At 35.6% G+C, this 21,045-nt stretch overlaps 3 protein-coding genes across 3 annotated transcripts in view; all 3 read right to left on the reverse strand.

Annotated features, from left to right (window-relative positions):
• MAGOHB (mago homolog B, exon junction complex subunit) overlaps positions 1-21,045 on the reverse strand; it is a 1,022,454-nt gene that overhangs the window by 505,048 nt on the left and 496,361 nt on the right. The window lies entirely within an intron of this gene.
• On the reverse strand, positions 5,966-6,986 carry TAS2R50 (taste 2 receptor member 50). Its single transcript, XM_050748278.1, has one exon. The coding sequence runs from the start codon at positions 6,911-6,913 to the stop codon at positions 6,014-6,016; it is 900 nt and encodes a 299-aa protein (XP_050604235.1). The 5' UTR covers positions 6,914-6,986; the 3' UTR covers positions 5,966-6,013.
• TAS2R20 (taste 2 receptor member 20) lies at positions 16,112-18,444 on the reverse strand. Its single transcript, XM_050748265.1, has one exon. The coding sequence runs from the start codon at positions 18,014-18,016 to the stop codon at positions 17,087-17,089; it is 930 nt and encodes a 309-aa protein (XP_050604222.1). The 5' UTR covers positions 18,017-18,444; the 3' UTR covers positions 16,112-17,086.

Here is a 21,045-nt window from a genome sequence, read left to right on the forward strand (position 1 = left end):
ATGCATTGCATTCTTCTCTATTCCATGAACAATAATCAACTTATTATATATTCAAATATGAGTTGAATATTTCAGAGTTGAGTTCTGAGCTGAAGGATTAAATGTTGACATCATCAGCACAAAGAAAGTAAGGCCATGACCAGATGAACTTACCTAAAAAGTAAGAGCCAAAAGAGAAAGAAAAAACATAAATTTAGACCCTTATTTTATACCACACACAAAAATTAACTCATAATTAATTGATCATAGAGCAAAAAGTTAAGAATTATGATTACTGTGATATTGGAGACACTAACTGTACCAAATGCAAGAAATCAAAAATGGGTTTATCAATCATAATTCTATCCATTTATTTCTTTACTTAGATCATTATGTCTATAATGATAATCCCCTGCCTATCAGTCTATCAATTTTTACATTGTTATTTTAAATAAAACTAAACTAGATACTGAGTACTGAGTCACTATCACTCTGAATAGGCAGAAACTCAAGTGAAAATATTATCAATCCTCTGACCTTCTCCCTAGATTTTTTGGTCCTGTTACTTTTAAATGCAACTGACATTTGAAGAAAAAAGGTTTACATAATTAGATATATGTAAATAGATGAACATAAATAAATAATATATATGAATACTTATGAATAACCAGCCTTATTCCTCTCTATTGAACAATTTGGCTCCATTATCAGTAAGGAGACTGCATGAGATCACCAACAAAACAAGCCTGATTGATTAAAGACTGAAGAATTGAGACCTTGCGCAGTGTGATATTTTCAATTCAGAGACAAGAGAAAGAACTAGCAAGGGAGACTGAGAAGTGGCGCCCAGTGAACAAGGATAAAATCAGGAGAGGGCAGCATCCTGAAATGCAAATAAACTATGTTCAGTACTGCTCATAGAGCATGCAACACGAAGACTAACCACTGGCAACACAGACTCACCAGTGATCTTCCAAATGTCAGATTCAATGAAGTGGTGACAACAGCCTTATTGAAATGGGTTGATAGGCCAATAGTTGAAGAAGCTTCATATTTTGCTAAATAACTATAAACCAAGGGGGTAAAGAGTTGAAAAAGATGATTCCTGAGGTCAGTCTTTGACACTGAAAATCAAAAACCCTCAGCCAGTTCTCAGGACTGAGCCAATTCAGAGAAGCACAGTTCAATGATTAAAGGGAATCTTAAGTCCTCTTGATGAAGGACATTGAAAATTCACTGCGAGAATACTCAGGGTGTGTCTTATGTTGCTTTCTCAAGGACCTGTAGCTATTCCCCAGATAACAGTCCTCAGAGAAAAGAACACACGTCCATATTATCTGAGACTTTTAAGTTTGGAGACTGAACTAACACTAACATCTGGGTACCTCAAAAGACACAGTGGTTCATGGGGTAAAGTGAAGTTTTTACTTTTGGGTTTTTTGTTTTCTTTTGTTTTGTTTTGAGATGGAGTCTCGCTCTGTTACCCATGCTGGAGTTCAGTGGCATGATCTCAGCTCACTGCAACCTCCGCCTCCCAGGTTCAAGTGATTCTCATGCTTCTGCCTCCCAAGTGGCTTGGATTACAGGTGCAACACCACCACACCTGGCTAATTTTTAGTAGAGGCAGAGTTTCACCATGTTGGCCAGACTGATCTTGAACTCCTGACCTCAAGTGATCCAACCACTTGGCCACCCAAAGTACTGGGATTATAGGCATGAGCCCCCGTGCCTGGCCCTTTTTTGGTTTTTGTTTTGTTGTTTTTGTTTGTCTCTTTTTAGAGACAATATCTTGCTTGATTGCTCAGGCTGGAGTGCAATGACACGATCATAGCTCACTGCAAATTCGAATTCCTGGGCTAAAGCAATCCTCCTGCTTGAGTCTTCTGGGTAGCTGTAACTACAGGTACACACTACCACAAACAGCTATTTTTTTTTTTCTTTTTACAGACAGATTCTTACTCTGTTGCCTAAGCTGATCTGAAACTCTCATCCTAAAGTGATCCTCCCACTTTGGCCTCCTAAGTTATTGGGATTACAGGTATGAGCCACCTCAATAGGACTGGAGTATGAGTTTTTGAAGATCAGATGATACATAGAGCTTTGGCCCACGTCCAACCCAAACCCGATCTAATGGATTTATCGTAGTTACCCCTTCCCAAAAGTGTAATTGAAATCGACAGGTTCAACAGCTGGCAGGACTCTCACATGGCTTCCTGACCTGTATACCAAGGGACATTATTGTAAGAACGACCAAGGGGAGGCTTCTGAACCTCTACTTTCCTGGCAATAAAATGAATAAAACATAATAACTGCATTCTCCAGGAAACAGAATTGCTTACTGCCACAGAAAAAAACTCAAAAGTTCTAGGGGGTGGTGGTCCATTTTATATCTTTATTCAGTTAACCTAACTGGACTCTGTCAGAACCAGGTGGGTTATAGGAAGAATGCACATTAGCGTAAACTTAAGTCACACTTGCACATTCGCTCTAGGATGTGGTATCCTCACTGAGCAGAATGTGGTTTCCAGCACTTTGTAAGTGGCTTTTGATTTAACGAATACTTTTTGATCTACACCCATTGTGGGGGAAAATCAAAACAATTTGCTTTGGTGTGGTAAAAAAAAAAAGAACACTCCTTCACTGTTTTATGTCAGGGCTATGTCACTTCTGCTTTCAGTTTAATCAACATTTTGAAAAATATCATGTTAATTCAATATATTAATAATGTTACATAAATTGGTACTCATAAGCAAGAAGTGGCAAGTTCCTTAAGTATAAGTAAAATACTGTAACATTGAACAGAAGTAAAATACTGGAAGAAGAGACATAAAGTTCGCAGATTCAAAGACCTATAACATAGATGAAGTTTATAGGGGTCCAATGTTTCTGGTCCTTTTGTCAAAACATCCTTTTTAAAGTAAATGGCATGTTGCCATATACATATTTCCTATCACTAAAAGGGAAACCTAATTTTATGGGGGCCTATTGGGGTTTTGAATTCAACATATACCACATTTGAGGATATTTCTCTGACTCACTAAACGAGTTTGCAAAGACTACTTGCCTCATGTCGACCTGAGAACCAAAATGGGCTCTATAGCAGATATAGAGTCTGGCCCAAGTTGCTTGCCCATTGTGCCAGATGAAGTAACAGAATTCAAAGCTGCTACAGGCATGCATAGTGGGCATTATAGGACTCTGTGCATGCCTCTCACAGGTCCATAGGAGAGGGGAGAGCAAACTCCTAGGGAATTAGTGCAAGACTATTCCTTCTTCAGCAAAGGAATACCTTCTGTCTGAAAAACAAGACAGCAAGTGCAGAAGATTAATCTAAGCATAAAGCCCCTCTAAGCATAAGTGCTTCTAAGCACAAGACCCTGTGCAACTGTGAAGTCACATGCCCATAAAGCCAGCCTTGTTTGGAGAACATGAGCAAATCTGAGTGGAACAAGGAGTGGATGGTATTGCCCTCAAGCATGTCCTTCCTCAGATTATCTTGACTGTCTTCTCTTCTCTTGGTCAGCACCTTGCTTGATCCAGATCATCCTTCCATTTGGGACTTGAATGGAACACCACACTGTAGGCATGAGGTTTGACTTCCATAACTACCACCAAGGGACTGGGTAGTGGAAGGCAGAACAGCAGAGATGGTAGTTCTGCCTCAGGGAAACTGGCCAATGGGAAATAGAAGACAGAAGACAGCTGAGCAGATACATTTTCCCTTTTCTTTCCCTTTTATGACTAATGCCAGCTGTGGTTTCCCCTTGTAGCCCTTCTGGAAAAGTACTAGGAGTCAAGCACACACATCTGATGACCACCATGCTGTCTCTCTCACCTCATTGTGAAGTGGTCATCAGCAGAGTCATATCATACATCACAACACATGGTTTCACATCTGCTCTTGCCTCAGTTTCCACATGTCCCGGCCATTGCTGCTCTGCACTTACCTTCCAAATAAATGTTATCACTTTAACATCAGACATTGGCTCTAGTTCTAGACACCCAAGGCTAAGATATCCGTTTAGTGTTATAATTACTATTTATGCATTTTTCTGTGGGTTTGTAATATGGCATTTTAAATGTTCATTTAGAAAGGATTTTAAAATATTATATAAAAGTTACATTTTAGTAAGGTAGTTGGTAACTAACTCAGTTTTTTTAATGAGATGCCATTTTCATTTATACACTAACCAGCTGGAAATATCACAATACAAATATATCATTCACAACTGAAAAATTATATGCAAATATACCAAAATATTTTATATTTATATGCTTTTTAAAATGTATCACAATAGGTACAATCTGATTTTCATGTTCCACATTATCTTCCCATCACACATCAAATATGGCTTCATCAGGGCTATCATATAGTGATATTTCCCCTACAATTGTATACTAGCCATACTTTTGCTCTGAGAAATGCTTCTTCTTAGATAATTCTGTAACCTCAAGTTGAAACCAGAAAAGAAAAATTTATGCAACTTTAGATTTTGTGATGGAGTTTCATTTTCATTGGTTTACCGCCCCCATATAGTTTATTCCTTTATTCACCAATTTACTTGTTCATCAAAATATTCTTGAATACCTATTCTATGTGGTGTCTTTTAGGCCCTGGGAGTCAGCAGCAAGCAAGATCTATATGATCTCTGCTTTTGTGGGGCTTACATTGTAGCAGGAAAGATATATGATAAACAAACAAATAACTAAATCAGATGTAGGGATGATTTATCCCAAGGTTTAGATAACATTGTTAACATTTCATAACTCAAAGAATTAATACAATTTATAGAATTTACTTGTTTAATGATGTTATACATTTTCTTCCTATAATAGAATTTTCTTTTACTGAATATGTCAACACATTTTCTCACTGCATTATTTGCAACTAGATTATAATAAAACATATATTTAAGATGTTTTCTATCATTAATATATAGATTTCATAGATGCCTTTTTAACATTTGTAAAAAGTTTAATTCAAATGATTTTTATAATTTCTATACTATTTTTACATAGAGTATTATTCTAAGGTAGGGAAGATTCAAGTTATTTTATGTGAAGTTTAAAAAGAATTTCATGTATGGAACATAGAGGAGATAATTTACAATTCAGGGACTCTGAGGTGGTTTAGAAAAAAAAAAAAACCTGAAATATTTGACATCAGATCTCAACTTCAAAAAAGGTTTCCTTTAACTCAAAAACTGCAGAAATTACTTTTCTAACTGCAGGTTGAGACTTAAGACAACACTGAAAAGGTCATAATCATGTTTCTTTCTTCATCCATATTATAGAAATGACTTTTTTCTCAGCTGCTCACATATTTGTATTAAATCTAATATTCCTCAGTACTGTTTATGGTAGACATATACAAAATGTGTTCTAAATGTATTTGTCATCCTTGAATATTATTCTGTGCATCTTTTTTCTGACAATAATTATTTTGGCTATAAACTGAACATAAAATTAGAATTCATGATGAAATAAAAACTACCCCAAAGGTGAAACTTCATTATTGATTTAGAATTGAGTATCCTTACTATCACAAAAATTAGATGTTTGACACACTGTGGTACGTATGCATGGTAAAAATCAGTGGAAAAGAGCAATGATTTTGAGATAAGGTGTCAGTTCTTAACAATTATAAGTAAAGATCTTAAATTTTCCAAGTGAAACATGATAATATGATATGCATATGTGAAATATACATGGGTTCATGATTCTGAGAAACTTCTTACCACATTTTCTATAATTTGGCATCTTGTGAAAATATGATTAACATTATGTTATTGTCAATGTCTTTTAAGTCTTTCATATACACATACACAGACACATACATAGATATATTTTTAGACTAACTTTAGGTAAAAGACTTTTCTAGGCATGCTTTCAGAAATTACTCAAAAACACACACTACAGAAAAAACAATAGAAAGTATAAAATGTTCCAGACACTATCAGTTTGTTTTCTCCTAGAAGACACACGCAATGTCCCACTTGTGAATCTAGAAAGTTGAGAGTTTCAGGTATTTTACTCAGCACCTAATCTGACATAAAATCAAAAGAAAGATGTGTTTTAGCTTCTTGGTTCTCCAAATTAGGACGAATGAGTCGAAAGAAAGATATATATTTCCAACAGCCTTGCAAACCATGAAAACTGGTTCATTCTGCAGCCTCCTAGGACTCCAAACTGAAATGATTAGGAATAGAAAGAAAATGGCACATAACAAGAGAAAGGAGATCAGAGTTTGCAAAGCTTTTATGTGGACCGTGGTGCTGGGATCTCGAGATCCTTCACCATGGAGCTGCATCTTCTTGAGATGTTTACACAGAGAAAAGATTAGCATCAGAAAAGATATCAGGGACAGCATAAAGGGTATGAAGCTCCACAGGGTAGTTACAGTCATATATGAAAGGTGTGCTGCATTCCTCAATTTCATCTTCCCGGTCATGTTTCCTTCGTATTCTTCTGTCCACATATTCTCATCCATGTTTACCGCAAGAAGATGACAAACCAAAAATAACAAAGACCCCAACAGTATTACCAGAATGATACTCCTAACTCTCCTCTTTAAATTAAGAAAACTAAGGTTGGAGAAATTGGCAATCTTGAGCAAATAAAATATGCTGAGGCTAGCAGCAAGCCACATGCTGAAATGGTTAGTTACAACCCAGGCATTATAAGAAGTAATTCTTAACTCTACACTATAAAAAGCTGGATTCAACTCAGTTAAATACCAATTTAATAATAACGCCCAGAGCAAGCCAACTCTGGAGACTGCCAGAGCAGTGAGAATTTGGTCAGCCAAGGAGATCTTTTTTCTTTTCACCCAGTCAATGAAATTTACCAGTGCTATGAAGCCATTGGCAAAATTTCCAAGAACAAATAAAACCAATATTAGAACTGAAAAAAAAATGTGTAGAAAAGGTATCATATCTGAACAAAACAAAAAAAAAAAAAAAAAGAAAGAAAGAAAGAAAATGCAAGCCTAATATCACTGGCTTTGATTTCTTTAATACCCTGATGTTAAATTTTATGTGCACCTGATTTCTGAATGTGCAGTAACATTCTTTTTACTTTTAAATACTGTGACCAGTGTCAAACAAGAAAGTACCAGCCTATGCTAATGGATGAGTTTGATGTCATCTTTATGGAAAACATTCTTATTTTCAAAACAGCTCAAATTAACTCATTCATTCAATGTCCGTTCTTGTGATGGGCTTGAATTATTCATAATGAAGTGGTAGTGAAACCTAAATTTTCATTTACCAGCATGCAAATAAAGACATATTCTCTTTCAATGTTTTGCAATATTTTCCTTGTTTAACTTATACATAATTTGTGTTCAACAATGTCAGTTGTTGGATAGGAAAATTTTACCCTCGAGTCAATAGTTCATACAGTAAATGTCTAAGTTCTTTAAAAGAACTTAGTCATAACTAGGATCACCACCATAATGGATTTACTATTTGTGCTATATTTAAACAGAATGAGTCCAAACTTTTAAATCAAAATCATCCAAGGTTTTCTTGGGAGCCACAAGAAGACCAATACACCTTAAAATCTGGTTGCTGCTAACCAATACTTTTGTACGAATTTATAGTTACCATGCTCGTAAATAAATACACACATACACACACACACACACATACACACACACACAGAGAGAGAGAGAGAGAGAGAGAGAGAGAGAGAGAGAGACTGTCACACTCCAAAGGGATGGAAGGAATTATTTTCTTATACTTTCCAAAATGGGAAGTAAGTTTCCTGGAGGCCATCAACGTGAAATTAGTCTTATTTTCCCACTGAGGAAAAAAAAAAGTATCAAACATCAAACATATCTCTCATGCTTAAGCATTTGGTACACTTACTCTCAAGTCTTTTTAATGTTTAATGTTTAAGTATTTATTATTTAATTAAAATGTTCAACAATTTTGTAAATATTCCTGAGTACCACACTCTTTGATGCATAATTTTGCAGTATCCTCCCACTATAAGCAGGGTGATTACCTGTCCCCTGGACTTGAAGCTCACTCATACAACTTTATTTGATGAAGAGAAAATTGGTAGACTTCACACAGAGGTTTGAGATGGCTTCCACTTCGGAGTTTCTTGCTGTCTTCCATTGATCATGAGATTATCACCTGGCTAGTACACTGTTCCCAGAATGAGAATGAAAACTAGTGGAGTCAGTTTGCCTCTGCCTGATCCAGCCTAAATTGGCCAAACTCTAACTGGCTCCAAGATGCAGAACTTGGCCCATCTCAAGTCACCAGAGCTATCCACCAAACCCAGCTTAGAAAGCCTGAATCCAAAGATATATGAGATAAAAAGATCTAACGTAGTTTTGGAGGGGTTTCTCTAGTAGAAAAACCTAACTGATATAGATACTATAGTGTATAACTGATATAAGTACTTGGTGTAGGTACTATCCTACACCAAGAGTGTTGGGAAATATATTCACCCATGTTTTGTCAGGAATTCAGGAACCAAAAGAAAAATAGATGGGGAGTGACAAAGTTTTGGCATGTGAGGTAGATGACTAAAGGTAATAAAAAATGTTTGGAAAGATTTGTGTGCTGCAGGTAGCATCATCTCAAATTTCCACATGTTGCAGCTAAAAGTTTCTACTTCAGCTCTCCAAGAGTTGTATAAAAATGTATATAAATAGTGAATTTTTTGCAAGGTATATAATGAGCAGAATAATTAATATTCTTTATGGAACATTTCTCCAGTTAATAATTTTTAAATACAATTATAATGCACACTTAGAAATGGGTGAAAACAAAAATGGTAAACACAGCAATGTATCGTAAATACTCCTGCAACCATCATGCAGGGCAAAACATGTCACATTGCAAATAGCTTAGGTCCACCTCTGTGCCACTCTCGAAGCCCCTACACCTTTCTTCACATACCCTGCAGTAGCAATAGCCATAATTTAGGATGATTATTTCCTTGATTTTCTTTTTTTTTTGAGATGGAGTCTCGCTCTGTCACCCAGGCTGGAGTGCAGTGGCATGATCTCGGCTCACTGTAACCTCCACCTCCCAGGTTCAAGTGATTCTCCTCCCTCAGCCTCCTGAATAGCTAGGACTACAGGTGCATGCCACCAAACCCAGATAACTTTTTGTATTTTTAGTAGAGACAGGGTTTTGCCATGTTGGCCGGGCTGGTCTTGAACTCCTGACCTCAGGTGATCCACCTGCCTCAGCCTCCCAAAGTGCTAGGATTACAGGCATGAGCCACCACGCCCAGCCTTGATTTTCTTTACACATTAACAACTAGGTAAGTAATCCTAAACTCTGTGACAGGGTTTTGCCTGCTTTAAACCATATATAGGTGTAGTCCTGTATGTTCCTACTCATGGCTTCTTGGACTCATCTTTATGTTTCTGAAATTTAGTCACATAGTTGCATCTTTATGTGATTCATTTCTTTACACTTCTCTATATTATTCCATTGTACGAATGTGTCGTAATGATTCATTCATCTTTAGTTGATACATATTTGGGGGTTTCTTTTTTGAACAGTTATGAATAATTCTAGTATGACCATTCTTTAATATATCATTTGATTCATTTCCTTTGGATATACACATAGAAAGAGAATTACAGGTCATCAAATATGGCTTTCAGATTCTCTTCACAGACATAGAAAATTCCAAATTTAAATTAACTAAATTTTCTTTTTTATACCTTTACTTACAGACTATATATAGCTATTTCTATATATCTTATTAATCTAAAACTGAACCCAAAGAGAAGCCCTTATTTTATAAACTCAAAATTTATTTAGACTTATGCACATATTTACCACTTGCATTATTTATTATTCTTTCATGCATGTTCAGCTTTATATTTTTAATAATTTTCCTTTTATCTAAAAAATATTCTCTTGAATTTCTATTTATTAAAGTCTGCTATGGTTTTGAAACACACTGAAGACATGATTACATTGAATTCTAGCTTCAATTTTGTCTGTTGAAAATAAGATTGTCATTTAGACAATTGTTTCTTTTTACATAATCTTTTTCTTCTACCTAGTTTTCAGATTTTCGATTGGTCTTTGATATCTTGTGGCATTTGTATCTTAATTGGTTTTAGTTATCTCATCTGAAGTTTAATGGCTTCTAAAAATATATGAATGTCTCAGATTAGCCAAAGTTATCCTGAGCAAAAAGAACAAAACTGAAGCAATCACATTACCTGACTTCAAAGTATACTACAGAGCAATAGTAACTAAAACAGCATGGTACTGGCATAAAAACAGACACATAGAGCAGTGAAACAGAATAGAGAATGTGGAAACAAATCCACACCTATAGAGAACTCATTTTTGACAAAGGTGCCAAGAGCATACACTGGGGAAAGGACAGTCTCTTCACTAAACGGTGCTGGGAAAATTGGATATCCATATGCAGAAAAATGAAACTAGATGCTTATTTATCACCATATACAAAAATGAAATCAAGGAGGCCTCAATGATTCAGTGATGTTTGATGAGTGGTAGTGTTTAGTGTTGATTTCTGAGAAAGAGCATTCCAAGAAGAAGGTACACAAATATGAAGTCCCTGAGGCAATTCTTGGTATATTCAAGAAATTACACAGAGTCCAGTGTTGCTAGCATGGGATGAGCCAGGCATTTTAGGACAGACAGGCAGACAAAATTGAATCACTCTAATGATTACAGGACTTTGTAAGGATTTTGACCTTACTCTAATGAGATGAGAAGCCACTGAAAAATCTAGAGCTGAAGAATGGCATGATCAAATTTGCATCTTCACAGGCTCTCTTTGGCTGCTACCTTGAAAATACATCAAGAGAAAAGGATGTGCAGTACTAGAAAGAATAATTAGGAGTTGATGGCAATTATCTTGGCTACGTATGGCAGCAGTTTAGACGAGTATGGCAAAAGTGATGACAAGGGATTGGATTCTGTATGTTTTTGAGGGTAGAGCCAACAAAATTTGCTGATGCCTTAGAGATGAGTTCTGAAAGAGAAAATGTTAACTCTGTGTTTTGGGTCTAAGCATCTGAAAGACTGAAGTGGTCGTTAACAGAAGAGGGAAAGGCTATAGAAGAAACGACTTTGGAGACTAGAGGAAGATCACTATTTTGATTTGGACATGTTAGTTCAAGTTCTTGTTAGACATCCAAATGAAGATGTCAAATGACCTCTTAGAGATCGGATTCTAGAGACCAGGGTTGATGTCTGAGCTGAAGGATTAAATATTGGCATCAATAGCACACAGAAAGTAACTAAGGTTATGACTAGATGAACTTACCTAAGAAGTGGGAATAAAAACAGAACAATAAAACATGAGTGTAGACCATTATTTCAAACCATACACAAAAATTAACTCATAGTTAATTGATCATAGAGAAAAATATAAAAACAGAATACTGAGATACTGAGACATTAACTGTACCAAGTGCAAGAAGTCAAAATGGGTTAATCAATCATCATATTTCTCATATTTCTTTACTTAGATCATTTTTTCTATAATGATAATCCCCTACTTATCAATCTATCAATATCTACATTGCTATTTTAAATAAAACTCAATTAGCTATCTGCTCACTATCACTCTGATTTAGTAGAAATTCAAGTAAAAGCATTATTGATGCTCCCACCTTCTCCATAGATTTTTAGTATTGTTACTTTTAAATGTGACTTTGATGTTTGAAAAAAAGGGTTATATAATTTGATATATGTAACTATATGTATATAAGTAAATAATACCTATGAATAAACAGCCTTATTCCTCTCTATTAAACCTTTTGGCTTAATTATCTATAAGGAAACTGCATGAGATCACCAAAAAAAAAAAAAAAAAAAAAAAAAAAAAAAAAAAAAAAAACCAGACATAGTTTATTAGAGATTGAAGAATTTAGACCTTGGACAATCTGATATTTTCAGTTTACAGACAAGACGAAGAACTAGCAAAAGAGACTGAGAAGTTGTGTCAGTGAACAAGGATAAAATCAGGAGAGGGCAGTATCCTGAAATGCAAATAAACTATATTCAGTGCTGCTCATAGGGCATGTAACATGAGAACTAACCACTGGCAACACAGACTTACTGGTGATCTTGCAAATGTCAGATTTAATGGAGTGGCGACAGTAACAGCCTCATTTAAATGAGTTGATAGGCCAATAGTTGAAAAGGCTTCATACTTTGCTAAATAATTTTAAACCAAGAGGGGACAAAGTTGAAAAAGTTGACTCTTGAGGTCAGCCTTTGATGTTGAAAATCAAAAACCCTCAGCCAGTTCTCAGGACTGACCCAATTCAGAGAAGCAGAGTTCAATGATTGAAGGAAAACTTACATGCCCTCAGTAAATGACACTGAAGATTCACCACAAAAATATTCAGGAAATATTCACTTGACCCTTTCTCAAGCACCTGTAGTCATCTCACCTGTAGCCATAACAGTACCCAGAGGAGAGAACATATATTCATACTCTCAGAATTTTAAACATGGGGTCTGAAATAACATTAATAATATTTGAGTACTAAAAAAGACACCGTGTTTCACAGAATGGAATGGGAGGCTTTGTTTTTGGTCATTTGTTTGTTTGTTTGTTTTTAGAGACAAAGTCTTGTTTGTTTGCCCAGGCTAGAGTGCGGCCCAGGCTGGAGTGTAATGGCACAATCATAGCTTACTGCAGACTCAAATTCCTGGGCTAAACTGATCCCCCTGCCAGAACTTCCTAGGTAGTTGGAACTACAGGCACACAGTATCACAATCAGTTTATTTTCTTTAACAAACAGGGACTTGCTATCTTGCCCAGGCTGATCTGGAAGTCCTGGTCTCAAGTGCTCCTCCCACCTCAGCCTCCCAGATTGTTTGGATTACAGGTGTGAGCCACCTCACCAGTCCTGGAGTAGGAGTTTTTGAAAGTCAGATGCTGCATAAAGCTTTGGCTCATGTTCAACCTAAGGTGGATCTAATGGGTTTATATTTATTATCTCTTCCAGAATGTTAAATTGAAATTAACAGTTTCAACAGCTAGCAGAACTCTCACATTGCTTCCAGACCTGTATATTAAGGGGACATTATTGTAAGTAGAACCAAAAAGAGTTCTCTGAAATTCTCCTCTTCTGTCAAGAAAATGAGTAAAACATAATAACCGCATAGTCTAAGGAATAGAATTGGTCACTGACATGACAAAAAACTCTAAATTCCAGGAGGTGGTTGTCCATTTTTGATCCCTATTCAGTTAACCTATCTGGCCTCTGCCAAAACCAGATGGATTATAGGATGAATGCACATCAGCATAAACATAAATCGCGCTTGAAGATACTCTCTAGGATGTGGTACCTTCACTGAGAAAACATGGTTTCTGGCTCTTTGTATGAGGCTTTTGATTTGGTGAATGCTTTTTAATCTACATCCATAGGGAGAGAAAATCAAAATGATTTGCTTTGGTGTGGTAAGAACGAAAGCACTGCTTCACCATTTTATGTCAGGGCTATGTCACTTCTGTTTTCAGTTTAATTGGCATTTTGCAAAACATCATGCTAACTCAATATATTAATAATATTGCATTAATTGTAACCCAAAAGCAGGAGATGGTGAGTTTCTCAAATATAGTAAAATACCATAACATTGAACAGAAGTAAAATACCAGAAGAAGAAAGATGAACAAGAAGATTCAGTGACCTATAACATAGATGATGATTTTAGGGGTCCAGTGCTCCTAGTCCACGTGCTGAAATACCCTTTTTAAAGTAAACAACATGTTGCTCTGTATGCATCTATTTCCTGTCACTAAAAATGAGACACAATATTTGTTGGGCCTCCTGGGATTTGGGAGCCAACATATTCCACATTTGAGGATATTGCTCTGATTCACTAATGAAGTTTCCAAAGGCTACTGGTCTTAAGTAGAACTAGAACAAAAAATGACTCTAGCAAACGTAGGCTTTAGTCCAAGCTGCTGTGCTCATTGTGACAGACAATCCAGCAGAATTCAGACCTGCTAGAGGAATGCATGCATAGTGGGCATTATAGGACTTTGTGCATGCTTCTCACAAGCTCACAGGAGAGGGGAGAGCAAACCCCTAGGAAATTAGTGCAAAACCATTCCCTCTTCAACAGAGGAGTGCCCTCTGTCTCAAAAACAAAACAGCAGGTGCAGAAAATTAACCCAAGTATAAAGCGCTTCTAAGCATGCGCATCTCTAAGCACAAGACCCTGTGCAACAGTGGAAATTATATGCTCATAAAATCAGCCATGATTGGAGGGCATGAGCACATCTGAGTGGCACAAGGAGTGGACTGCATCGGGCACAAACATGTGCTTCCTCAGATTCACTTGACTGTCTCCCATTCCCCTGGTCAGCAGCTTGCCTGACCCACGTCACCCTTCCATTTGAGACTTGAATGGATCACCACATTGTGGGCATGAGGTCTGACTTTCATTACCTCCACCAAGGGACTGGATGATGGAAAGCAGAACAACAGAGATGGTAATTCTGCCTCAGGGAAACCCTGGCCAGTGGGAAATAGAAGACAGAAGACAGCTGAGCAGATATGTTCTCCCTCCTCTGTTGCTTCCATGGACTAATGCTGGCTGTGTTTTCCTCTTGCAGCCCTTCTGAAAAAGTCCTGGGAGCCAAGTGCACACATCTGATGACCGCCATGCTCTCTCTCACCTCACTGTGAAGTGGTCGTCAGCAGAGTCATATCACACATCACAACACATAGTTTCACATCTTCTCTTGCCTCAATTTCCATATGACCCGGCTTTTGCTGCCATGGACCTCCTTCCAAATAAATGTCAGCACTTTAATATCAGACATTTGCTCTAGTTCTAGACCCCTGAGACTAAGATATTCATTCAGTGTTATAATTATTATTCATTCATTTTTCTATGAGTTTATAATATGGTGATTAAAGTGATCATTTAGAAAGGATATTAAAAATACTATCTAAAAATATATTTTAGTAAGATAGTTGATAATTAAATTTTTTAAATGAAATGTCATTTTTGTTTATGTAATAACCAGCTAGAAATACCACAATACAAATATATAGTTTGCAATAGAAAAGATATGTGCACATATGCAAAACTCTTTTATATGCTAAGTAAAAAGTATTGTAATATTCCATCTGATTTTATTTTCCACTTTGTCTTTGTGTCACACATCCAATATAGCTGCATCAATGCTATATTATAGTGATATTTCCCCTAGAATTGGGGAATAGCCTAACTTTTGCTCTGAGAAATTCTTCTTCTTGGATAATCCTGTAACTTCAATCTGAAACCAGAACAGAAATATTCATGCAACTGTAGATTTTGTGATGTGTTACATTTTCATTGGTTCACCACCCCAATATAGTTCATGTATTCGTTCATTCGCCAATTAAATTTGTTCATCAAAGTATCATTTTTGAATAACTATTCTGTGTGCTGTCTTTATGTCTACAGTAAGCAAGATCTATATGATCTCCACTTTTATGGTACTTACATTGTACCAGGGAAGATATATGATAAACAAACAAATCAGATGTGGAGATGATTTATCTTAAGATTTAGATAATTTTGTTAAAATTGCATAACACCAGAAATTAATAGTCACACAGAATTTAGCTGTTGAACTAGGTTGTACATTTTCTTCTTATAATATAACTTGCTATTGGTGAATATGTCAACACACTTTCTCTCATTTCATCATTTACACCAAGATTATAATAAAACGTATCTTTAAGGCATTTCCTATCATCAATATATAGATTTCATAGATGTCGTCGTTTCTATACCCTCTTTAGATTGAGCTTCTTTTTAAAGTAAGGAAAATTTGAGCTTTTTGAGGGATTTTAAGGATGGAAGATAAAGGAGGGAATTGGCAATTCAGGAGCTCAGAGGTGGCTTAGACAAAAAACTAAAATATATAACATCAGATCTCAACTTCAAAAAAGCTTTTGTTTAATTCAAAAACTGGAAGAGATGACTTTTCTAATTGCATATGGAAACTTATAATAGCACTGAAAACAGCTCATGATCATGTTTCTTCATCTTTTTTATAGAAATGATTTTTTGTAAGCTATTAACATACTATATTAAATCTAATATTCCTCAGTATTGCTTTTGATATACATAAAAAAATGTACACTAGATATATATTTCACCCTTGAATTTTATTTCGTGCATCGTTATCTAACAATAATTGTATTTGCTTTATACTATACATAAAATAAGAATTCATCATGAACGCCTATGATCCTAGCACTTTGGGAGGCTGAGGCAGTGGATCACTTGAGGTCAAGAGTTCGAGACCAGCCTGGCCAACATGATGAAACCCCATCTCTACTATTAAAAAAAAAAAAATTAGCCATGCATGGTGGCACATACCTGGAGTCACAGTCACTCAGGAGGTTGAGGCATGAGAATCACTTGAACCCAGGAAGTGAACGTTGCAGTGAGCCAAGATTGCGCCACTGCATTCCAGCCTGGACAACAGAGCAAGACTCCATCTCAAAAAAAAAAAAAAAAAAAAAGGAAAGAAAAAAAAAGAATTCATGATTAAAAAAAACAAAAAACAAAAAAACAAAAAAAAACCTACCCCAAAGACACATTCTCATCATTGATTTAGAATTAAATTTCCTTACCATCCAAAAAAATTACAGGCTCAAACAATGATAGTTAAACAGTTACATACACTACGGTACATATACATAATACAAATTACAATGAACAACACCAATAATTTTCTGACATAAGGTGTCAGTTCTCAATTATAAATAGAGATCATAAATTCCTCAAACGAAATATCATACAATAAAATATATGTGTGAAACACACATGGGTTCATAATTCTGACAAATTTCTTATCCTACTTTTGTATAACTGAACAGTTTATATGAAAAATTGATTAAAGGTATGTTATGGTAAATGTTAAGTTTTCATATACATTCAGACATACACACACACATATATATACTTTTATGTAATAAACTTAAGTAAAAGAATTTTCTAATTCTACTTTTGTAAATTACTCAAATACATAGACTATGCAAAAACTTGTAGGAAATATAAAATGTTCCGGACACCATCAATTTGTTTTCTGCTAGAAAACACACAATGAACCTCTGGTGAATCTATGGAGTTGACAGGTTCTGTCCTTTGGCCCAGCAAGTCACCTGCCACAAAATTGAAAGAAAGTTCTGCTTTAGCTTCTTGTTCCCCCAAATCAGAATGAATGAGTGGAATGATGGATATATGATTCCAATAGCTTGGCAAAGGATTAAGACAAGTTCTTTCTGTTGCTTCTTATAATTCCAAAATGATACGATTAGACATAGAAAGTAAACGGCAAATAGTATGAGGAAAGAGGTCACAGTTTGCAGAGCTTTTATGTGGATCTTCGTGCTAGGATCTTGCGATCCTTTGCCATAGAGCTTCATCTTCTTCAGATGTTTACACAGAGAGCAGATTAACAGCAGAAAAGATATCAGGGTCAGAGTGAATGGTATCAAGTTTGCTAGCGTGACTACAATCAAGTTAGAAAGGTACGTTGCATTCCTCAATTTGATCTTCCAAGTTATGTTTCTTTCATATTCTTTTGTCCACACATTTATATACACGTTTTCCGCCACAAGATCACAAACCAAAAATAACAAAGCCCCCGACACTATCCCCAGAACTACACTCTTAACCTTCCTTTTTAAGTGATGAAAAATAAGTCTGGAGAAATTGACGATCTTGAGCAAATAGAATATGCTGAGGCTAGTAGCAAGCCAGATGCTGAAATGGTTGGTTACTGCCCAGGCATTAGAAAGAAAAATTCTTACTTTTAAACTAGATGAATTTGGATTCAACACAGTTGCATACCAGTGTAAGACTATTACCCAGAGCAAACCAACTCTGGAGACCGCCAGAGCAGCAATAATTTGATCAGCTGAGGAGATCTTTTGTCTCTTGACCCAGGCAATGAAATTTATCAGTGCTATAAAGCCATTGGCAAAATTTCCAAGAACAAATGCAACCACTACTAGAATGGAAAAAACAATGGGTAGAAAACTCATCATGTCAAAACAAAAAAGCAAGTAAAAAGTTCAGGCCTAATGTCACTGGTTGTGACTCCTCTAATATTCAGACTTTAGATTAAATATGCACTTGATTCCTGAATGTTCAATGACATCCTTTATGCTTTTAAATTCTGTGAACAATGTCAACAGGAAAGCACCAGCTTAAACTAATGAATGAGTTCAATGCTGCCTTTATGGAAAATATTGTCAGTCCCAAAACAGCTCAAATTAATTATTATTCATACAGTCTCTGTTCTTGCTATAGGCTGAAATTTTTCTGACTGATGTTGAACGGAAAGCTGGATTCTCATTTGCTAGCATTCAAATAAAGACATATCTTCTTTCACTGCTTTGCAATTTTTTCCTTGTTTCACATTTCCATAATTTGTGTTCAGCCCTTCAGTTGTTAGGGAAATTTTAATACCCAGTACATAGATGACACAGCAAGTATTTAGATTGTTGAAAGAGCCTGATCACATGTAGGATCATAATCACTATGGATTTATTTTTTAATGCCAGATTTAAATACACAGAATCTAAACTTTTTATCAAAATCACCCAATATTTTATTGGGAACCACAGGAAAGCCAATACTCCTTATACTTTGGTTGCTGTAAACCAATACTTTTGTATGGCATCAGTATTAACAAACTCATAAACACACACACATAGACACACACACACTTTCACCCTTCAAGGATGAAAGGAATTTTTTTCTAATAACTTATGAAATGGAAAATGAGTTTCCAGGAGCTCATCCTGGTGGAATTAGTCCTATTTTTCCCATGCCGGATTTTCAGCCAATGAATAATACTCACGAAACATGTCTCTCATCCTTAGGCTTTTGGTAATGCTACTTGAAAGCTTGTAAATATTCCTGAGTACCAGATCTTTGTCACATAATTTTGCAGTATCCTCCCACCACAGGTATAGTGAAAACCTTGCACTAGGGCTCTGAGTTTGATCATGTAATTTGCTTTAATGAACAGAAAATTACTACGCTTTACATCAAAATTTGAAATGGTTGCATATTCGGCTTTCTTGCTCTTTTCCATTTATCATGAGAACATGTCCACACTAACATACTGTTTCCAGAATGAAAATGAGTAACTCATGGAGTCACATTGCCCCTGCCTGACCCAGTCTTAAATCAGCCAAACTTTAACTAGATCCAAGAGGCAAAGCTTGAAACCTCTCAAATCACCAGCGCCATCCACAAAACCCCAGCTTAAGAAAACAGAATCCAAAAGCATGTGAGATATAAATATCTAATGTGGTTTTGGAGAAGTTTCTTTTGCAGAAAAAGCTAAGTGATATAGATACTCTGATAAAACAAGAGTGTGAGAAATATGTGCACCCTTTTTGTGTCAGAAATTCAGGAGCCGAAGGAAAAATAGGTTGGAAATGTCAAAGTTTTTGTAATATGAGGTAAATATCTAAAACTAGAAGGAAATGTTGGGAAAGATCTGGGGGATGTAGGTAATAGCATCTCAAATTTCTCCATTTCGCAACTAAAATAAGAATTCACTTTAGCTCTCTTGATTTGTATAAGAATGTACGTAAATGGTGGATTTTTCCCCTAAGTATAAAATGAGCAGAGCAATTAATAATTTTTATGTGACATTTATCCTAATTTGTAATTTTAAAAATAAAATTATAATACACACTTTGAAATGGGACAAAACAAAAATAGGAAAGAGCAATGTATCATAAACAGTCATGTAACCATTACACAGGGTAAGACATGGAACACTGCAAACAGACTAGGTCCACTTCCAGGCCACTTTCCAAGCGCCTAAACCTTTATTCACATCTCCTGAGACAAGCAATATTCGTAATCTATGCTGATCATTTCCTTGAATTTCTTTATGCTTTACCAACTAGGTTTGCAACCCTAAACTCCACAGCTTGGTCTGTTCTGCTTTGAACTGTGTATAGGTGCAGTCCTGTGTGTTCTTCTTGTTCATGGCTTCTTGCACTGGACATCATGTTTCTGAAATTTAGTTACATAGTTGCATGTACATGTGATTCATTTCTTTTCACCTCTTTATATTGTTCCACTGTATGGATTTACTGTAATCATTTATATCATTCAATCATCCTTAGTTAATATATATTTTGGGCAGTGTATTTTTGAGCTATTATGAGTAACTCTACTATGAGTATTATTTCACATATCATTTGAAGCAATTCCTATTACAGGGTCATTAAATGTGGTGTTCAAATTCTCCTCATAGACATAGAAAAGTACAAACAATAATTTAACTAAATTTGTTCCTGTCACCTTTACCTCCAGTCTCTTTGTTGCTATTTGCATATATCTTATCAATTACATATTTAACTCAACAAGACGTTATTTTATTCAGTCAACATTCATTAAGAATTATGCACATATTTATCATATCTGTTAATTTTTATTCCTTCTTGCAAGTTTAACCTTGTATTTTCAATGTTTTTTATTTTAGCTGAAAAATATCATTTAGATTTCTGTTTATGCAGGTCCTCTATTCTTTTGAAACACACTGAAGACATGATTCCATTGAATTCTACCTTCCATTTTTCTGTTGAAAATCAGTTTTCATTTAGAAAGTTGTTCCTTTTAAAATAATCTATCTTTTTCTCTGGGCACTTTTCAGATTTTCTATTGGTCTTTGATGTCCTGTGTCATTTTATGTTAATTTGTTTTTAGTTATCTTGTCTGAACTTTGATGGTTACTAAAAATATATGGATTAATACATTTTATCACTTTTGAGAAAATCTCCACAACATTGCTTCTACCCTATTTTCTCCCTTTTAATCTTCCAGAAATCCAAAAGTATGTTAGATCCTCTGATTCTAGCATCAATGCCTCTTATTCTCTTAGTTTTGCATTCTCTGTCTTGTGGTCTCTTTAGGCTTCATTCTTTGTAGTTGTCTTCCAGTTCACTAATTCTCTTTTCTCCTATGTCTAACTGGTTGTTAACTCTTTGTTTATTGGATTCTCAATACTGACTATTTATTTTTTGCTCTTATCATTTTAGTAGCAGAA

This window comes from Macaca thibetana, chromosome 11 (assembly GCF_024542745.1).
Source record: "Macaca thibetana thibetana isolate TM-01 chromosome 11, ASM2454274v1, whole genome shotgun sequence".
Taxonomy (NCBI): domain Eukaryota; kingdom Metazoa; phylum Chordata; class Mammalia; order Primates; family Cercopithecidae; genus Macaca; species Macaca thibetana.

What these genes read in the sequence shown, in the direction of transcription:
- TAS2R20 (XM_050748265.1), bottom strand. Translation starts at nt 18,016, where the DNA reads ATGATGAGTTTTCTACCCATTGTTTTTTCCATTCTAGTAGTGGTTGCA.
- TAS2R50 (XM_050748278.1), bottom strand. Translation starts at nt 6,913, where the DNA reads ATGATACCTTTTCTACACATTTTTTTTTCAGTTCTAATATTGGTTTTA.